This window comes from Echeneis naucrates, chromosome 7, assembly GCF_900963305.1.
Source record: "Echeneis naucrates chromosome 7, fEcheNa1.1, whole genome shotgun sequence".
Taxonomy (NCBI): Eukaryota; Metazoa; Chordata; class Actinopteri; order Carangiformes; family Echeneidae; genus Echeneis; species Echeneis naucrates.
The window spans coordinates 236,769-253,859 of NC_042517.1; the positions used below are offsets into that span (position 1 = coordinate 236,769).

At 48.7% G+C, this 17,091-nt stretch overlaps 3 protein-coding genes across 4 annotated transcripts; 1 reads left to right on the plus strand and 2 right to left on the minus strand.

Moving 5' to 3' along the window:
* The first annotated feature begins 472 nt into the window (after window positions 1-472).
* Window positions 473-3,202, plus strand: pcsk1nl (proprotein convertase subtilisin/kexin type 1 inhibitor, like). Its single transcript, XM_029507416.1, has 5 exons — window positions 473-558; window positions 1,578-1,830; window positions 2,008-2,251; window positions 2,336-2,443; window positions 2,812-3,202. Exons 1-5 carry the CDS (start codon window positions 505-507, stop codon window positions 3,200-3,202), a joined length of 1,050 nt encoding a protein of 349 aa, XP_029363276.1. The 5' UTR covers window positions 473-504.
* An 870-nt stretch (window positions 3,203-4,072) lies between these two features.
* Window positions 4,073-6,387, minus strand: lhfpl4b (LHFPL tetraspan subfamily member 4b). The gene is made up of 8 exons (XM_029505941.1): window positions 6,271-6,387; window positions 6,065-6,152; window positions 5,740-5,948; window positions 5,417-5,621; window positions 5,149-5,228; window positions 4,903-5,050; window positions 4,793-4,830; window positions 4,073-4,710 (listed from the first exon to the last, which is right to left on the minus strand). Exons 2-7 carry the CDS (start codon window positions 6,117-6,119, stop codon window positions 4,802-4,804), a joined length of 726 nt encoding a protein of 241 aa, XP_029361801.1. The 5' UTR covers window positions 6,120-6,152; window positions 6,271-6,387; the 3' UTR covers window positions 4,073-4,710; window positions 4,793-4,801.
* A 235-nt stretch (window positions 6,388-6,622) lies between these two features.
* On the minus strand, window positions 6,623-16,613 carry hdac6 (histone deacetylase 6). Of its 2 annotated transcripts, XM_029505934.1 has the most exons (29): window positions 16,536-16,613; window positions 16,236-16,315; window positions 15,899-16,027; window positions 15,373-15,458; window positions 14,550-14,634; window positions 14,427-14,467; window positions 14,029-14,125; window positions 13,854-13,951; window positions 13,661-13,765; window positions 13,478-13,546; window positions 13,281-13,407; window positions 13,095-13,160; window positions 12,926-12,985; window positions 12,750-12,839; window positions 12,545-12,651; window positions 12,410-12,477; window positions 12,195-12,330; window positions 12,001-12,129; window positions 11,677-11,845; window positions 11,313-11,518; window positions 11,042-11,234; window positions 10,802-10,951; window positions 10,530-10,707; window positions 10,346-10,458; window positions 10,039-10,260; window positions 9,811-9,945; window positions 7,766-7,912; window positions 7,543-7,671; window positions 6,623-7,445 (listed from the first exon to the last, which is right to left on the minus strand). In XM_029505934.1, exons 2-29 carry the CDS (start codon window positions 16,302-16,304, stop codon window positions 7,383-7,385), a joined length of 3,267 nt encoding a protein of 1,088 aa, XP_029361794.1. In that variant the 5' UTR covers window positions 16,305-16,315; window positions 16,536-16,613; the 3' UTR covers window positions 6,623-7,382. The 2 variants fall into 2 exon arrangements, with proteins under 2 accessions (XP_029361794.1, XP_029361795.1); XM_029505935.1 differs by lacking the exons at window positions 16,236-16,315; window positions 16,536-16,613 and having other exon boundaries at window positions 15,373-15,495; window positions 15,899-16,030.
* Between the last annotated feature and the right edge of the window lie 478 nt (window positions 16,614-17,091).

Genomic DNA, 17,091 nt, shown 5'->3' on the forward strand with positions numbered 1-17,091 from the left:
ACATTGTTGATGATGATGATGACGATGATGTGTGTTTGACGTGTTGGTATGGAGACGTCCCTCCACCCCAGCCCCTCCCCCGCTTGTGTTTATTTAGCGGAAAATTTCAATAAATGATAAATTGCGCTGATTCAGTCTGTTCATGAAGAAGAGTGAATGAGTGAATGACACTGCACGTGAATATAGGATTATATCAATATAAATGAAATTAGAGCAAACAGATCTGTGAGAGAATGAACCAACAGATGGAGGGATGAATTTTAAAGAAGAAACTGATTAGTGAACGGACAGCTGAACAATAACCTGAGTGAGTGAATGAATGGATTACTCTTCCTGACTCCCCCATATTGATTCACTTCCTCTTCTCCTGAGTCATCACTCCCCACCACCCCACCACCCCACCCACCCCCTTCACTGTAGCCCCTCCCCCTCTTTACCCTCCCTTCAGTCTCAGTTGTGTGTCTGTCGACAGTCAGTGTGTGTCTGTGTGTGTTCGACAGTAACATGGCGTCCCTTGGCCTCCTGCTGCTCAGCACTGCTCTGATCCACACCGCCCAGGTAAGGACGAGCTGCACTGACCCTGTACGGAGAGAAAGAGGTTACATGTTTGTAAATGGTGCTGTGTCGTCACGGTAACATGATGGAGACTGATGTCGCTGCTGTTTATCCATCCTCCTTCCTGTCGATGACATCACAGTGTGTGTGTGTTCTAAATTCAATTTGACGTGTTTTTCTGATCAAGGGAAAAACAGCAGAGGACACTGTGTGTGTGTGTGTCTACGTGCAGTAACTGACCAAAAGAACATTTAATTTCAGCTGCTGTCGCCATAGTGACAGGAGACAGTAACCGGGAAAATATTGCACAGTATACAGTCTGTGTATGTCTGTGTGTGTCTGTGTGTGTATAACATTTTATTGTTTTGGCTGAGACTGGATTCTAGTCATGTACTTGCACCCGATCGTCCACAGAACAGGATCTGAAATGATTCATAGAAAACTCAAGATCCGGTTCAGCTACAACCTGAACCCAGGAACCTGTTGTCTGTTGTCATGGTTACAACGATACACCTGCAGTTAGACTGACAGTCATGGTCGTCCTAACCGTCCTTGTTACCATCATCATGTTCAGCGAATGGGCGGAGTCAGATTTGATCAGGTAAACAACAGTGGATGTTACCATAGCAACCTCAGAGGACCAGAGGAGTTTGGGGGGGGCTGCAACCAAGGAATCCTGGAATCTTGAGAGACAAAACCCAAGGAGAGTGTCAGACACTGAAGCTGCCCTGACTGAGGTGTGTGTGTCATTGCTGAGCTCATCGTCTGCAGAAGGGGGGTCGTAACTCTGCCTGTCCAGAAATAAGTGGACAGTGCTGCCTGTTAAGACTGTAAGAACAGGGTGTCCACATACTTCTGTCCAGGTGTGAAGACTCTCACTGAGCATCAGGAATCAGGTCAGGGGTCATGTCAGGGGTCAGGTCAGGGTCACTTGAAGTTGTGATGATGATGAAGAAGATCAGACTGTGATCTATGATGATGATGATCTGTTTGTATCATGACCTCTGACCGCTTGCTCTCAGTCTCTGCCTGCAGCCCGCGGCGGGGGGCGTGGCCTCGATGCGTCATTGGTCAGACGTCAGCGCAGAGACCTTCGTCGTAACCTGCTGCCTTATGAGGACCAGATGTTGTCATATCCTGCTCTGCATGACGAGGGTGTGGCCAATGACCTGTACTACCAATCAGATGACTGGAGGGGGAAGGGCTTGGACCAGGCCTTGCAGCGATTGGTTGAGAGGGACCAGAGACGAGAACAGGAGGAGGAGCAGCGAGCAGGTTGGACAGTTTTTACCGTCAGACGTCTGGCAGCTCACAGAGGTTCACAGTCAAAGGTCAAAGGTCGCTGTGACCTCACCATGTCATTCACTTGTTATGACACAAAGACAAACGCACTTCTATCAAGTTTTCACTGTGACATCATCATGTGACTTAAGTCAACACATCTCTCCACAGTCTTCCTTGCTGCTCTGTTCCGCCTACTCAGTGAGGCAGAGAGGGCGGGGTTAGTCGGCCCGGAAGACGTGGAGGTGGTTGAGGAAGAGGACAACGAGGAGGATGATCGGGGAACCCCAGGGGACTTCCAGGGACCAGCCCCCCCAGACTATGATGAGACAGGGCGTGGAATGAGCATGGGAAGGCACCCGGCTGCCTGGTTGGGCCTCCTGGAGCCCCAGCTGGCTCAGGCTGTGTTGGACAGGTGAAGCACACCTGGAGGGGGTGGGGTTTGGTAACACATCAGCAGTTGTTAGCATTAAAATAACATGTGACCTGTGGTTTTCAGGATGGACCCTCAGTTGGTTCAGTCTCTGCTGGAGGCAGCGAGACAGGAGAGAGTACAGCAGACAGGACGATTCCCATCAGGACTGAACCAAGACCAGGACTCTCTGAGGTCATCACACACACACATTAACAAAGCTGCAATAGAGGTCCATGGTTCAGGTTCTAAAATCCTGACTGTGAGCATCTCTCTGGGGACCTCTGCTAGTTTGACTGTATTAATAGATAACCTGGACATGATTTAGAACCACATGGAGATCACATGGAGGTCTACCTGTAGACCCTGTGGACCTTTAATATCAGTTCAGCAGCTTACCAGGGAGTTTGAAGGGTTAGGGTTAGAGTTTTATTTTTATTATTTAATAATATATATATAGTTCTTCTCCACAGTCTCTGTCTGAACATCTGAAACACTTTGACCTTCACTCACCTTTTGTTTCCACCTGCACTCATCACACCTGTGTGGCTCCTCCCTCTCAGGCACCTGGTTGCTAGGATACTGTCCAGCATTGGCCCTAACAACGGCCTGGTGTCCTCCCCAGGCCGCCAAGTGAGGAGGGACCTCTCCGGCACTGCAGCTGAACCCTTTAGCTCCGCCCACAGGAGAACCCGCCGTTCCCTTGACGACGTGGCTCCTCCATTGCCTAGCAACGAGCCTCCCCTCCTCAGGGTGAAGAGGCTGGAGGAGGAGAAGGAACAGGAGCTGGGTCTACCTGCTGCCGGGCTGCAGAGGATGAAACGCATCAATACCATGGCAACCGCCCCTGTGGAAGAACTGAATCATGAGAGTCGTAGGCGCCGAAGGAGAGAAGCCCTGAACTACGACCCCCAAGTCCTGATCGACCAGATCTTAGACTACATGAGGGAGTAAGGGGAGAGGAAGCAAAGAGAGGTGGTAAAAAGGGGGGAAGAAGAAGAGGAGGGTGTTCATCTTTTTGTTTTTTATTTTATTTACGTATCAAAGGTCTTAATTTTGCTGCTTTTAGTGAAAAATGTATCTGATCAGTTATTTATTAATTAAAAGGAAAAATTATGGAGAGAGATGAGGAGGAAGAAGATGAGGAAGAGGTGGAGGAAAAGGAGGAACAGGAGGAAGAGGAGGAGGAGGAGGAGACAAAGTACTCTGTCTCCCCATTGTTGTGTAACTGAGCTGGTTGTGTTCAGAGATTCTGATTGGATGATTACAGCAACACTCTGGAATTTGTGTTTCACTTATAACAGTCATCGGTTGAAAAATTTGCTGTTAGCAACACCTGCTAATGGCACCATGTACATCTTAGAGTGACAGTAACCATGGTGATGGATCCTCAGCCTGATGTTAGGCTGGTTCTCATTGTGTTTGTGCAATCCAGCTTGTGTCAGTGTGACCTATTGTGTGTGATGAAGTTAACACTCGATTATCTCACACTCTGAAATAAATTCGCACCACAACGCGTTTCCTGTTTCTTTCTGAAATGTCACATTATGTGATGGCGTCATCAAGACGAGCTGCTGTCGGTTAACTGTTAGCTAAAAAAATGTAAACACAGCTGGTTAGCTGAGCCTCGCTAACAGAATCAGGTGAACCAGCAAATATATTCAATAATTTTGTGTTCAACGAACACAATGTAAGAAAATACTGTGGGACAAACAGTTTCCATAGCAACAACACATCAGACAAAGTCACAGGACTTGTACTGCTGGTGAAAAACTATAGTCTTAGTTTATTTAGCTAAAGATGACCCAATAAAAACACTTTACAGACACAGTCACATGATCATCATATAGAGTTCCTCATGCTCTAGGAAATAAAAATGTTCCTCACCGAGAACAAGCGACGTCACCTGAACAGCCAAAGCATAACATAAAGCCTAATTTATCATTTCATGCTGTTTAAATGTGTACTTCATGACATGAAAAGGTGTAACACACAAGAAGTTTTCTGCTGCTATAAAGTTCAAACAACAATCCAGAAAATCTGACAGGATCAAGTTGAGTTAGCAAAAACAACATAACGTTAATTTCTAATGCTGTTTGCAGCTAACATTTTCTACTGCCTCAAGTTTCATGCTAAGCTAGGCTAAATATCAGCCATGTTGAAGTTGAAGAGATAATGATCCCGCCCACATGTCTACATTTTAACAGAGAGAAGCTTCAAAATAAAATGTCCAGCAGTTTGATTAACTGAAAAGTCGACATAAAGGAGAGACAAGTTTAAAACTAAAGCATAGTCATGTGGGAGGAGCATATGACTGGGATATCAAACTGACTCCCCCCCAACTACACCCCTTCCCTTCATATGTTTACTGACATCACTTAAGGAGGTGTGGTCTCCAGATAACCAGGAACCCCATTCAGTTTCCTCTTTTGATGATGATGAAGAGTGAAGACCAAACATCCCTGAAGAAGAAGAAGAAGAAGAAGAAGAAGAAGAGGAAGCTGAGTGAAGAAACAGAGTCAGAGTGACAGAGAGGAGACTCACCTTGTGACATCACGCTGACATTAGCAGACCTGTGGTCACTGTAAACAAACACAGTCGTTACTCAGCAAGTTCTATCAATGTAGCCCCCCCCCCACTGCCCAGCACCTCACCATCTTTGGCGTCTGGTGGCAGCAGAGCATCCTGTCTATTGGCGAGGACGAACGCTAATGTGGCCAAGATGGCAGCGTCCAGGACACCCAGGATGGCCAGGATGTACGCCCAGTGGACAGAGCAATGACCCGGAGAGAAGCTGCCCACCTGTAGAAAGGACCAGATTCATCAAACTAAGACCAGGACCAGGACCAAGACCAGATCAATCAACACATGTAGAAACAGAATTGTGTGTGTCAACAAACCGAGTCCCCACATAGAGTTCTCATCTCTGGACTCTCCCATGAGTCTGGGAACAGGAGACAGGCCAGAGCCAGACAGAAACCTGAGGACACATGGAGACCTGGATCACCTTCTGGACTCTGTCCCCAATCAAGGTCCTACTGTTTTTACTGATGGCAGCTAACATTTTACTACAGTTCCCATGAGTCTTTGCCACAGATACCGACATAGTTCAGTAAGCGGTCTTACTGATCTGGGACACCCAGCACCAGTAGATCCAGTGTCTCTGACCTGCAGTGAGCTGCAGCCAGGCACAGATCTTGTATACTGTTGCAGCGCTGCAGAACCGGAAGAGACAGAGACAGACAACGCTGGTCCACACCGCCCAAAGCGACACCCCCACCAACACCGCCACTGACTGGAAGGACGGGAGAGGGGACAGACTGGACAGACTTCCACGGCAGTCTGGGACCGGCCAGTCAGACTCCACACAGACCTGACAAAACAGATGGACATAGAGAGGGACAAACAGGGACAGCAGTGAAGGTGACAGGTGAAGACATGTCTCAGGAGAACGTCCTGAACAGTTTGTCTCTCTTCTGGGCTCCTCCCACCTCAAACAGTCCCAAGGTGCCACTGGGTGTCCCAGGGCGGCCAGTGTCTGTGGTGCCAATCCAAGATGGCTGCACCAGGACCACCACCTGGATGATGGCGAAGCAGAGCGTACAGATGGCCCAGAGGACACCGACTGCACGGGCACTCCGGACGAATTCCGTCTGATAGAGACGGGACAGGTCAGAGAGGGTGGGGGACACCGACATGACTGGAAGAGAGTGAGAGAGAGATAGTGTGATTCTGACTGTCAAAACAAAACAGGGTGAATCTTCGATATGTATATTTGGAGGGGGGGGCAGGTTAACCAGGTGACAGTAAACGCACCAGAGGTTGAGCTCCAGATGTTCTGCAGCTGATCAATAACTAACGTGCCGATCATCCAACCATCTATTGATTACGTCATGACGATGACCTGTGGTGAGCGCGTGACACAAACACAAATCAAAACAAAACGCGAATCGGACAGTTACGTCACCAGCCCCGCTGCACACAAACACACAACACATATCGGAAAAAGAATCACCACCAACCTGCAGCTGTCAGTCTCTCCGGATGGAGGATAGGGGCGGGGCCTGCAGACCGGATATGGATAATAAAATGAGGTAATGAAGCTCTCAGCTCCGGTTCGTTCCGGTGTGGCCCCCACGGGACTGCCTCTGCTGCCCTTTGGCCCCAGTTTGTGATATTTTTGCGTCGCCATGCTGTTTTTTGGGCCTCTGATAAAACATATCGTGACGTTTTGGATGACGCAGCTCAGGTTTTAAGACAGCTGGACCGTCTCTAAAGCCGGAACTGGACTTTAATTCTTTCACAAAATGTATCGTTTATCAATGACTCCTGATATAAAAACATTAGATAACAAAGAAAAATCAATACAAAGGCTCATCATCATCACTTTATAGCAGTTAAATAATTAATCAATACATTTTAAGAACATTTTGACGATGATGATGACGACTTAATTACTTTTACTTCTCAACACAATCAAGCAAAATTGTGGATCAGTCTTTTTTAATCAAACACTCAGGTGATCAATGTTCTGCAGCTCCACCCATGTCTCCATCAGCAGATGAAGAAGATTCAGTTAGAGCTCCAGTTGTCACCTTCAGGATCCATCAGGTCTGAGAAGAAGAACTGATGCAGGAAACGACTCAACGAACATTATCAAACTCAGGTGATGAAATCAAACACACCTGAGTAAACTCCTGCACCTGAGGAAAATTTTCAATTTCAAAATAAAAGACACGTAGAACCTTTGATCTGGTGATGTGAACATTAGTGTGTGTGTTATTTCTTTATTTAAAGATTATTGATTAGATTAGTTTCCTTCTCCTACTGAACCACTGTTAAATGTAAGAAACTGAAATTACCTTGACAACAATCTGTAGGAGTGGCCTTAGTGACTAGTGATCATCATTATTCAACATGTCACTTTTGTGCCAATTAACTTTCAAAATAAAATGTCCAGTTTGCTGGTGAGTGGTCACATTTTGAGGGAGTTGAATGAAAACCTGCAGATGATAATGAATATGAATATCAGCACCAATCTTTTAAAAAGTAAAAACAGAAATTCTTCCTTCCTTTTTGGCAGTTGTGGGACATGAACATTCAACCGTGTTGGCACAACATGAGCCCCCCCAGGTTAACGGGGGATCTTCTCTCCAAACTTGGCCCAGTGAGCAGCATTTTTAACTTCAAACAGAACCTGTGGAGTGAAGAGAAAATGACATCACATTTCAGGTGACTGATGGCATGGACTCACTCTGCTCACAGAGGCTGATCACACACACACACACACACACCTGGTTGTGCACGTAGGCGGCACACAGATAACACCACACAGAGAGATCTGAGAAACTCAGAACCAGAGGATGTTCAGAAATGGCTCCATGGATCACCATGTGTTCGTTTACGTAACGACCACAGAACACCTGGGAAACAAACACACACAGACACACACAAAGGAAGGACTTCAGCTGTGGTCTCAGTACATTGACTGTGTGATGAACAGGGGAGTCATGTGACCTGGTAACAGGTGAGACAGATCCAGTTCTCAGCATCAGAGCCGCAGTCCTGACACGGCTTGGACACGTCTACACCTGAGGCGGGGGGGGGCTTCACTGCATCCAGGTGAGGACACCACGGCAAAGGGTCAACTACATAGAGAGTGGCCTGAAGAGAGAGACAGACAGACAGAGGGTGACAGAGACTTTTTTGACTTAAAAAAAAAAAACTTTATTTTCGACCTCGAGCTTTGCATTGCTAATAACTAAGTAAATAAGTCAAAAAGTCATAAAAAACCAAAATTGAATTATACATAAAATGACAGAACAAAACACCGAAACTTCCATTCACACACTCTCACACACACTATGGCGGAAGAAAAATAAGATAAGATAAGCTAAACTAAGCTAAACTAAGCCAAGCTAAGTGCTGTCCCCCAGTGAGGTCAGGACCTGCCCACAGTCCAACAAGGCTCTGAACCCGTTCATGTTCCCGGTCAGGGTGAAAAACGCTTTCAACCGAGCCACCACCAAACCTTTCAAACAGCGGACCGGGTCAGTCCAGCCTTCCCCCTTCATCTGGTTCTTCCTGGTTTCGCCAACTTAGCGGCTGCAAAGATAAAATTAATTAAAACCAGGGATTGTCTCTTCTTGGGGGTGTATCTGGGACCAAACACAAAGAGGGATGGAGAGATGGTTTCTCCCAGGGTCTCCACCCACTCCGTCAGGAGGTCCATCAGTCCTGTCAGGCGAGGGCAGGACAGCACCAGGTGTTGGAGGGTTTCAGGTTCAGGGCAGAAGGGGCAGTTCTCCTCAGTGCCGGGGTCCAAGTGAGCTCTGTGTCTGGTCGTAGCTATAGCTCCGTGTATAATCCTCCACTGGAGGTTGGCCATCCGTTTTTCAACGGGACACTTATACAGGAGACGCCAGCAGCCTTTAGGGGAAGAGTCTGATTCCAACACCCCGGTCCACCTCGACTCCCGAACTCCAGCCAGCCAGCAGAGGTTCAGCACCTTGATGCAGCTGAGGTACAGGTGTTGTTTGCTGCATGTGTTGAATGTGGCCAGCACTGGTGTCCTCAGGGAGAGGAGCTGACCGCTGTCCTCGGTCCACTCCCCCACAGGGATCTAATCCCTGCTACTTCAGCCAGTTCTTCAGGAGTCCTCCTAGTGAGGGGGCCCAGCTTCACCACTCCCGCCCCGATGAGTTTCTCCCTCAGAGATGGCGAGGAGAGGGCAGCAACAGGCAGGAGGGGGTTAAAAACAAGGGCTCCTCAAAGAGCCAAAACCCTGGCCAAGGGTTAGGGGGTCAGGCGACAGTCAATGTCATCCAAGCATGAAGCAGTGACCTGTAGAAGGGTGTGAGCCCCGCCAGGTCGCTTCCAGCCGGTTTTATAAGGAAAAGGTGCTTATCCAGTCCAAGCCGGCCGGCTTTCCAAAGAAGCAGGCTGGCCAACGCCGACCAGCAGGGGGGATGTCCATACAGCAGCCGCTGAACTGCTTGAAGCCTGAAGGCTGTAGTCCTGGACCTGATGTCCACCTGTCTGTGTGGACAGGCGGCCTACTTGTGCCCCACATCTCCGCACCCGGAGCAGGCGTACACCATGTAGAAGCTGTCCTCATGCTTCACTCTGAAGGACACCTCCAGAGTCCAGAAACATGAGCACCTGTCTCCTCAGGGACTGAACATGCCTCAGCTTGGCGTCCCTGCAGCCCAGACCCACCGACCGGAACCCGCTCGCAAACCTCCCAAACCTCCTCAGCTCTCTCTCCAGAGCCTCGTTCGGGATGAATGGAGGGACTCCGGACACAGTGACCCGGGTCAAGGGCAGTGAAACACGGAGAAAAACACCAACAAAGACACCAAAAGGTCCCTAAACACTAAATAATTAAACTAGAAACCAAACAATGACACACAGGAAAGAAAAGAAAAGAGAAAAATAGACTTTTAGTCTGAAAATTCACTCACACACTCTCACCGACCTCCACTCCCAGCACACACTCAGAGAGGGAGAGAGAGAGGGAGAGAGGGGTGGGGAGAGAGAGATCATATAAAATGTCTCCTAACTCTGTGTCCACACATCAGCTCCATTTTCATTTCAGGCTTCGACCAACCACATGCTCCCTCTGCCTCTGGCTCCGGCACCACTTCACCAACAGCCTCATTTCCAACAACTGAATCTGATTCTCCCATGGCAACAGTCTATAAACAGTTGATAAGAAAAAGAAAATGCTGTAACCATGGTGGCCAGATAGAAAACTGTGACATGCTAAAATAAAAACAGATTTTACTCACCTGACACGACATGCGGACTGATTGGCTCTGCTTTAACATGTCCACACAAGACGCTGCCTGTGTTTCACCTTCACAGGTAACCCTCTCCGGGCTCAGCTGCACCTTTGGCCTGGCCCCGCCTACTGGAGTGGCTACAGATGGAGTGTAATCGGCTGAGGTTTGGCTGATGTCCAGACCAGCCATTATCTGAGTGAGCTGGTCCAAACTTGGAGCTGACTCCCTCTGATTGGACGAGAACAGGGACAGAGTCACAGGAAGCGTGTGATGATCAGGTGTTCTTTTACTTGACCTTGGCGTGATCTGTTACCGTTGAGTTTCCAGGTTTATCTGATCTCTGTTCTGACCTCCTGCCTTTTCCTTGGGAATTGTGTTTCCCACGATGCTTTGGGGATGGCAGGGACGCTCGGACAGTCTCTGGGACTGAGAGCGAGAGAGAGAGAGATCAGAAGCTGGAGAAAGAATAAGCACTCATAACATAGATCTGTCCTTACTGTGTATCCTCAGTGACCTCCAGTAGGGGGCGTGGTGTCGGATGACCTCATTGATTGTTGCCACAGCGCTGTGATGGGGAGGGGGGAGGGGCACAACGAGGGACGGAGGAGGGTCTCCTAGCAACATGCTGGTGCACATGGCCATGGAGTCAGAGATGGAGGTCAGGTTGTAGCCTCCCTGAGGTCAGACAGACAGGACGTGACCATTCAGTTAACAGCTGTTGAGGCTGTTACCTGGCTGCTGTGTCACCTGAAGTTTCTTCCCCACTCACCTCCAGTATGAGGATGACCCGCCCCCCCGACAGTGACATCAACAGATGTGTGAGGTGGGCATATCCCTCCGGTGTCACATGATACCCGCCCAGTGGGTCTCCCCGAGCTGCGTCAAACCCGGCCGACACCAGAACCAGACTAGGGTTAAACTGTGAGAGACCGACCAATCAGAGGACTCCATAACTGACCACATTGTGTGTGTGTGTGTGTGTGTGTGTGTGTGTGTGTGTGCGCGTTACCTCAGTAGCAATCGGCATAACAACGTGGTTAAAAGCAGCAAGGTAGTCAGAGTCACCCATCCGTCCTCCACTCCATGCCACATTGACATTAAACCCCGCCCCTCTAGCTACACCCACGCGGTTGGCCGCAGCATCCTCTGAGGATGGGAAGAATGTCCCATTGTCATAGCGATGGAGGGAGATGTACAGAACACTGGAGACAGGAAGAGACTCATCACCACTTCACATCACATCAGTTCACCTAAATCCTCCTCCTGCTTTTCTTTCTCACCTGTCATCATCCTCAAATATGTGCTGTGTCCCATTGCCGTGGTGAACGTCCCAGTCCAGGATGAGGACTCTTAAAGGTGCATGTTGGGAGATTTTCTGGGCGTGGCGAGCTGCGATGGCAGCGTTGTTGAAGAAACAGAATCCGCAGGGAGCATCTCTCTCTGCATGATGACCAGGGGGCCGAATGATCGCCACCGCGTTCCTCACCTGGACACAGGACCATGGTCACAGGCTGGACCAGGACCAAGGCCAGGACAGGGACCAACCTTAAGTTCTGTCCTGGACCTGTCTGGTCTATTATTTTGTGTACCTATTTCGTGCTTGTTGTGTGCTTCTTGTCCACTTGCTGTGTATCTGTTTTGTACCTGTCCCCTAAGGACGCTCTCTACAGCGCTGCAGCAGCTTCCTGCTGACAGCAGAGCGGAGTTGTGCGTCTGGTTGTTGATGTAGATGGAGTTGAACTCTGAGCCCAGTCTGTGAAGGTCTCTGGAGGACATGAGGACAGTGGACCTCATTTGCTGTAGATGCTGCACACTGCACACACAGACACAAGTATACCACACAAAGTAAGACACGGCAGTGGGTCAGTGAAGACCTGAACACCTCAGGTCCTGGTTTTGATCTGATCTGGACTTCAGTTACCATAGATCCTGGTCCAGGGTGGGGATGCAACCCGTCGGAAATCATACCTGTGACATGTGGTCAGCTCATCCTCTGTTGCTAGGCGAGCTGGTATCCGTTGGCAACGCCGGACCAGTTGGAGCTCCTGAAGCTTGGAGAAGATCTTGGAGATTCTTTGAGGCTGCTCAGGGTGGTGCCTGTGGGAGGGGCCAAGGTTAGTGACATCACACTGTCACAGGAGCAGCGGCAGCAGGTGGCTCACCTGTCCCACATGTTCAGGTGCTTCATCATCTGCTCATCATACACCAGACCTGTTGCTATGGCAACATATGGGACAAGGCTGATCTGCTCATTGGTTGTTGGTCTATGGATTCTATCTTCAGCCAATGAAATTCCCTCTGTACAGGAAATAGGAAGAGATCAAACAACAGTGTGTCTGTGTTGTGTGTGTGTTGTGCGTGCTGTTGTGTGTCTCACCCAGAACCTGCAGACAGGCCCAGTGCGGGTAAAGGGCAGAGATGGTCTGTGAGATGGACTGTAGAGCACTGAGAAATAGACAAGTAGTTAGAGCATGCTCAGCTGCAGGGCATGCTGGGAAACTGAACTGTCTACCTGTCAGAGGGAACTGTGGGCGGAGTCAGAGATGGGCAGGCTCCTCCAAGCAGAGCTCTGACACAGGCTGCAGCGCCCTGTGCTGTGGACTGTAGGTTATAACCTCCCTACACACATACACACACACAGCCACTCAACATAAGACATTGGCCACTTTGTTGTGGGGTCCCTTGTGCATCTCATGTGTGTCTGGTGTGCGTTTTACCTCAAGAGCGAGAATCAGTCGACCTTCAGCCAAACTCATCAACATGTGGGTCAGAACATGGAAACACTGAGGACTTACAGACATCTCCCCCTGAACGAACAAACACACATACACACACACACACACACGTTAGACCCAGTACAGAGACATCAGTGGTCTCAGGTGTGTGTTTGTACCTTCTCATCACCAACTGCAGCATCGAATCCAGCAGAGACCAAAACCAGCTGAGGCTGAAACTGAGAACAGAGACCTCATCAACAGGGAGTGTGTTTCTGTGTGTGTGTGTGTGTGTGTGTGTGTGTGTGTGTGTGTGTGTGTGTGTGTGTGTGTGTGTGTGTGTGTTACCTCATAAGCTACAGGTAAAAGTAGTTGTTGAAAAGCAGCAATGTAATCAGCATCTGTCATCCCTGTCTGAACAGAAGAACACACAAATAAAGAAGAGTGTTCGACAACTGCACATCACAGGGACAGTGAATGGTCACTGTGGACATGCTGACAGTGTCCTGTTGTCTTAACAACAGGAGGACTCACCTTGTTCCAGGGCAGGTTGATGTTTCTTCCTTTGGCTCGTCCGCTGCCAACGAACTGACTGTCAGACTCTGGGAGGTGAGGCCAGAAGGATCCCTGCTCGTACCTGTGGACACTGAAGTAAAGGACACTGGGGGGGGGGTTATTACAATATCACAACAGGCCATAACACAGATAGAGGAAGAAGAGCAGAAGTTTACCTGGGGTCTTCCTGGAACTGATATTGGATCCCCTGACCATGATGAATGTCCCAGTCCACTACCAACACCCTGATACACACACAAACACGTCTATAATAATTTACCATAATCATAATATAAACAAAACAGACACACACACCCTCTCTCTCTCTCTCTCTCTCTCTCCCTCTCTCTCTCTCCTACCTGCGGACTGAGTGTCTGGTCCGGGCATACTGGGCAGCGATGGCCACGTTGTTGAACACACAGAAGCCGTTGGGCTGGTTGGCCTGAGCGTGATGACCTGGAGGTCTGAGGGACACAGGTGAGTTACTGTGCTGTGTTCAGGTGCTGCTCACCTCAGACACCCTAACGCAGCACAGGTATCTGCTGCTCTTACCTGATGACAGCGAAGCCATTTCTGAGTTCAGAGGTCATCACCTGATCAACCAGCTGGAGGACTGAACCCACTGCCAACACACACACCTGGAAAGACTCCTACACACACATACATTCACGCAGTTTTCACAATGGAAGTGATGTGTTTCTATGTGTGTCTCTCTGTGTGTTCTTACAGGATGAAGGTAAACTGAGTCGTATTTCTCAGAGAGAGTCTGAATTTCACTCTCTGACATCTTCTGAGTTGACCTTATTAAGTTCACATAAGGCTTCCTGCAAACAAACACACCAGGAGGACAGTTAGAAGACAGTCAGAGGACATTCAGAAGACAGTCAGGGGACAGTCAGGGGACAGCCAGAGTCAGTCAGAGGACAGTCAGAGTCAGTCGGAGGACAGTCAGAGGACAGAGGATGGTCAGAGTCAGTCGGAGGACAGTCAGAGGACAGAGGATAGTCAGAGTCAGTCGGAGGACAGTCAGAGGACAGAGGACAACTAGAGGACAGTCAGAGTCAATGAGAGGACAGATAAATTTTAGAGGACGAGTTTCCAGGGCTAAACAACTTATAGACTCACGTGTGAGCAAGGAGAAGTTCCTGCTCTGTAGCTTCTCTGGGCTGAGACACAAAAAAGGCGGGGTCAGACAGGTAGGAGGAGAGAGAGAGCGAGAGAGAGAGAGACTGGTAGAGACCGTCTCACCTCTACTCTGACGCAATGAGACAGCAGCTCCTGTCTCTCCAGCTCCTCCATGATGGACGTCAGTCTGTCTGGACTCTCTACATGACTGAAGACATCATCATCAACATCAACAAAAGCAATAACAGCACGGTGTCCTGTGGCCTGTATCACAAAGCCGGATTTCAGCTCGAGGTAACGTCCAGGTTTTTTAATCGGGGTCCGTTGCCACAGTAACTGACATGGAACGCTGAACACCTGCTCCGGAGCAGGTTAAGTTCTGGATAAGATCTGGGCAGGTGTATAAGGCCGCCCACTGAACAATCAGCTCAGTTGGGAAATGGCCTGTCTGTTTTTGACTGAGCCCAAGCCCACTGATCTGGGTGCGAGAACCAGAAGAAGCGCTCTCAAGAGAGAGAGGAAATTCAGTGAGTTTACCTGTTTGACTTTCTGGACGAGGTTCGGTACGAGAGATACAGATCTGCTTTTTTTCTCCCCACTGTACGATCAGCAGCAACAGATGATATGCAAATGTATATGACAGGTTGAAATGACGGTGACAGTATTTCAGTGAGTGGGGGTCTCCTCTCCATCTTACCTTCACAGTAAATGGATAATTTGGTTTGTGCAGCCTGGTGTTTTAACTCACTGAAACATCCTGTGTACAGCTGCCACCTCCACCAGGGTCTGATGTGACCCCCCCAACTCTGTCTTTCTCATGTCACATTTTTATACATATACACATAGCCCATAATATATCATAGAACTACTGTTAACCCAGCTTTGTGACACAGGCCCCTGGAGCTGTGACAGCAGTGTGACTGACCAAAACACCTGGACAGGTTACCTGGGCTCCCACAGGTTTCTATGACGACTGAAGGTCTCTGAGAAAACCAGACCTGTCCCACGGGCTGCTGGTCTGTTAGACAGGTCCTACAGAGGGAAGGGGGGACACAGCAGGTCTGAGGGACTGAGACAGAGACAGATGGATGGGAGGGAGGGAGAGACAGACAGACAGACAAAGAGACAGATGGAGGGAGGTAGAGACAGACAGAGAGAGAGAGAGAGACAGAGAGAGATAGGTAGGGAGGGAGAGACAGACAGACAGACAGACAGACAGACAGACGGAGGGAGGTAGAGACAGAGAAAGACAGACAGACACAAAGAGACAGACAGGGAGAAAAAGACAGAGAGAGAGAGAGAGAGAGATAGGGAGGCAGGCAGAGAGACAGACACAGAGAGAAAGAGACAGATACAGGGAGGGAGAGACGGACAGACAGTCAGACACAGAGCGACAGAGAGAGAGTGACGGACGGACAGACAGAGAGATAGACGGAAAGACAGCTAGGCAGGCAGACAGACAGCTGGTTTACCAGAGTCCTCAGTCTGCTGTCCAGCTCGTCCTCCATCTCCTCTCGTTTCTTCTCCATCCTTCCTTTCCTCTTCACTTCCTGCAGACTGCTTCCTCCTCTCCTCTCCTCCTTTCCTTTCTTGCTTCTTGCCTGAAACAGACGAAGTGTCTCACAGGACATGAAGACATCTGAGCTCACTGAGTGTATCAGACGGGTCAGAGTGCAGGTAGATGATTGACAGCTGCACGACCAATCATTATTTCACTGTCCTCTGATTGGTCAACACCTGAGCCTGTGAGCATCAATGTGTATGTGGGTGTGTGTCAGTGTGTCTCTCTGTTTCTCTGTGTGTGCTGACCTGCACAGAGAGGCGTGGAGATCTTCTGACTGACTTTGGACCAGATCCAGGATCTGGATCAGACTGCATTTCTGACCGACCTGAGGCAAACCACAGAGACACAGCAAGACATACGTCACCGTGATGTCATTAGCAAGCACCGTATCGTTCATGTATTTAGCAGCTGCTATTGTTAGCTTCTATGCTAACTGGCTGCTGTGACTCTGAGCCGAGAGCCAAACCCGGATCCTTAAATCCTGGAGCCAGTCTGTGTCTCGGCGGAGACCCCGAACTGGACCAGAACTAACCGGTTCTACTCACCTCGGCTGCTGTTTCCTGCTGCTGAGCGCCAACGGGACACAACTGTCGCACATGCATGACGTCACCGGGGAGGGACGTAAAATGTGCCATAGGTCTGCAGTCTTCCGGTCTGCGAAGGAGACTCCTCGAGTTCTGGGGAGGGACAGCTTTGTGACGTCATCAACCTTCGTTTGCATCCTCCGAAGGATGCAGACTGAGTCGGGACACAGCTACTGTTGTTTTTTATTGTGTTTTGAGATTACAATAAACAGAATAAAGGAACACAGAAGTAAATCGCATATATTCGATTCATTTTTTATATTATATATTCCTCTGATATATATATATATCTTTTCTCAATTGTACTTTTCAGCTTTATTTAACGGGAGATCACGTTAAAACACATTATTCCAATACTTCCACCTGTTTTATTTTTCAAAACAAGTTAATCGATTTTTTTTAATTAAACAGAAAATCTAAAATATTTTTATTGTATCAGTTAAAATCTAGAATGCCCTTTTCTTAATATTTCCTTTTTTTTTTCAATCATTGTTGAAATAAATATTTCTCCAACAAA

Coding starts and splice junctions, on each gene's coding strand:
- lhfpl4b (XM_029505941.1), bottom strand. CDS start 6,119: ATGATCGGCACGTTAGTTATTGATCAGCTGCAGAACATCTGGAGCTCA. Junction 5,622..5,739: donor GCACCTTGGGACTGTTTGAG/GTGGGAGGAGCC, acceptor CTGTTTTGTCAG/GTCTGTGTGGAGTCTGACTG. Junction 5,051..5,148: donor GAACTCTATGTGGGGACTCG/GTTTGTTGACAC, acceptor TCCTTTCTACAG/GTGGGCAGCTTCTCTCCGGG.
- pcsk1nl (XM_029507416.1), top strand. CDS start 505: ATGGCGTCCCTTGGCCTCCTGCTGCTCAGCACTGCTCTGATCCACACC. Junction 1,831..2,007: donor GGAGGAGGAGCAGCGAGCAG/GTTGGACAGTTT, acceptor ATCTCTCCACAG/TCTTCCTTGCTGCTCTGTTC. Junction 2,252..2,335: donor GCTCAGGCTGTGTTGGACAG/GTGAAGCACACC, acceptor TGTGGTTTTCAG/GATGGACCCTCAGTTGGTTC.
- hdac6 (XM_029505934.1), bottom strand. CDS start 16,304: ATGCAGTCTGATCCAGATCCTGGATCTGGTCCAAAGTCAGTCAGAAGA. Junction 16,028..16,235: donor CTCCACGCCTCTCTGTGCAG/GTCAGCACACAC, acceptor CGTCTGTTTCAG/GCAAGAAGCAAGAAAGGAAA. Junction 7,913..9,810: donor AGCTGATGTGTGGACACAGA/GTTAGGAGACAT, acceptor CTCTCTCTTCAG/GCCACTCTCTATGTAGTTGA.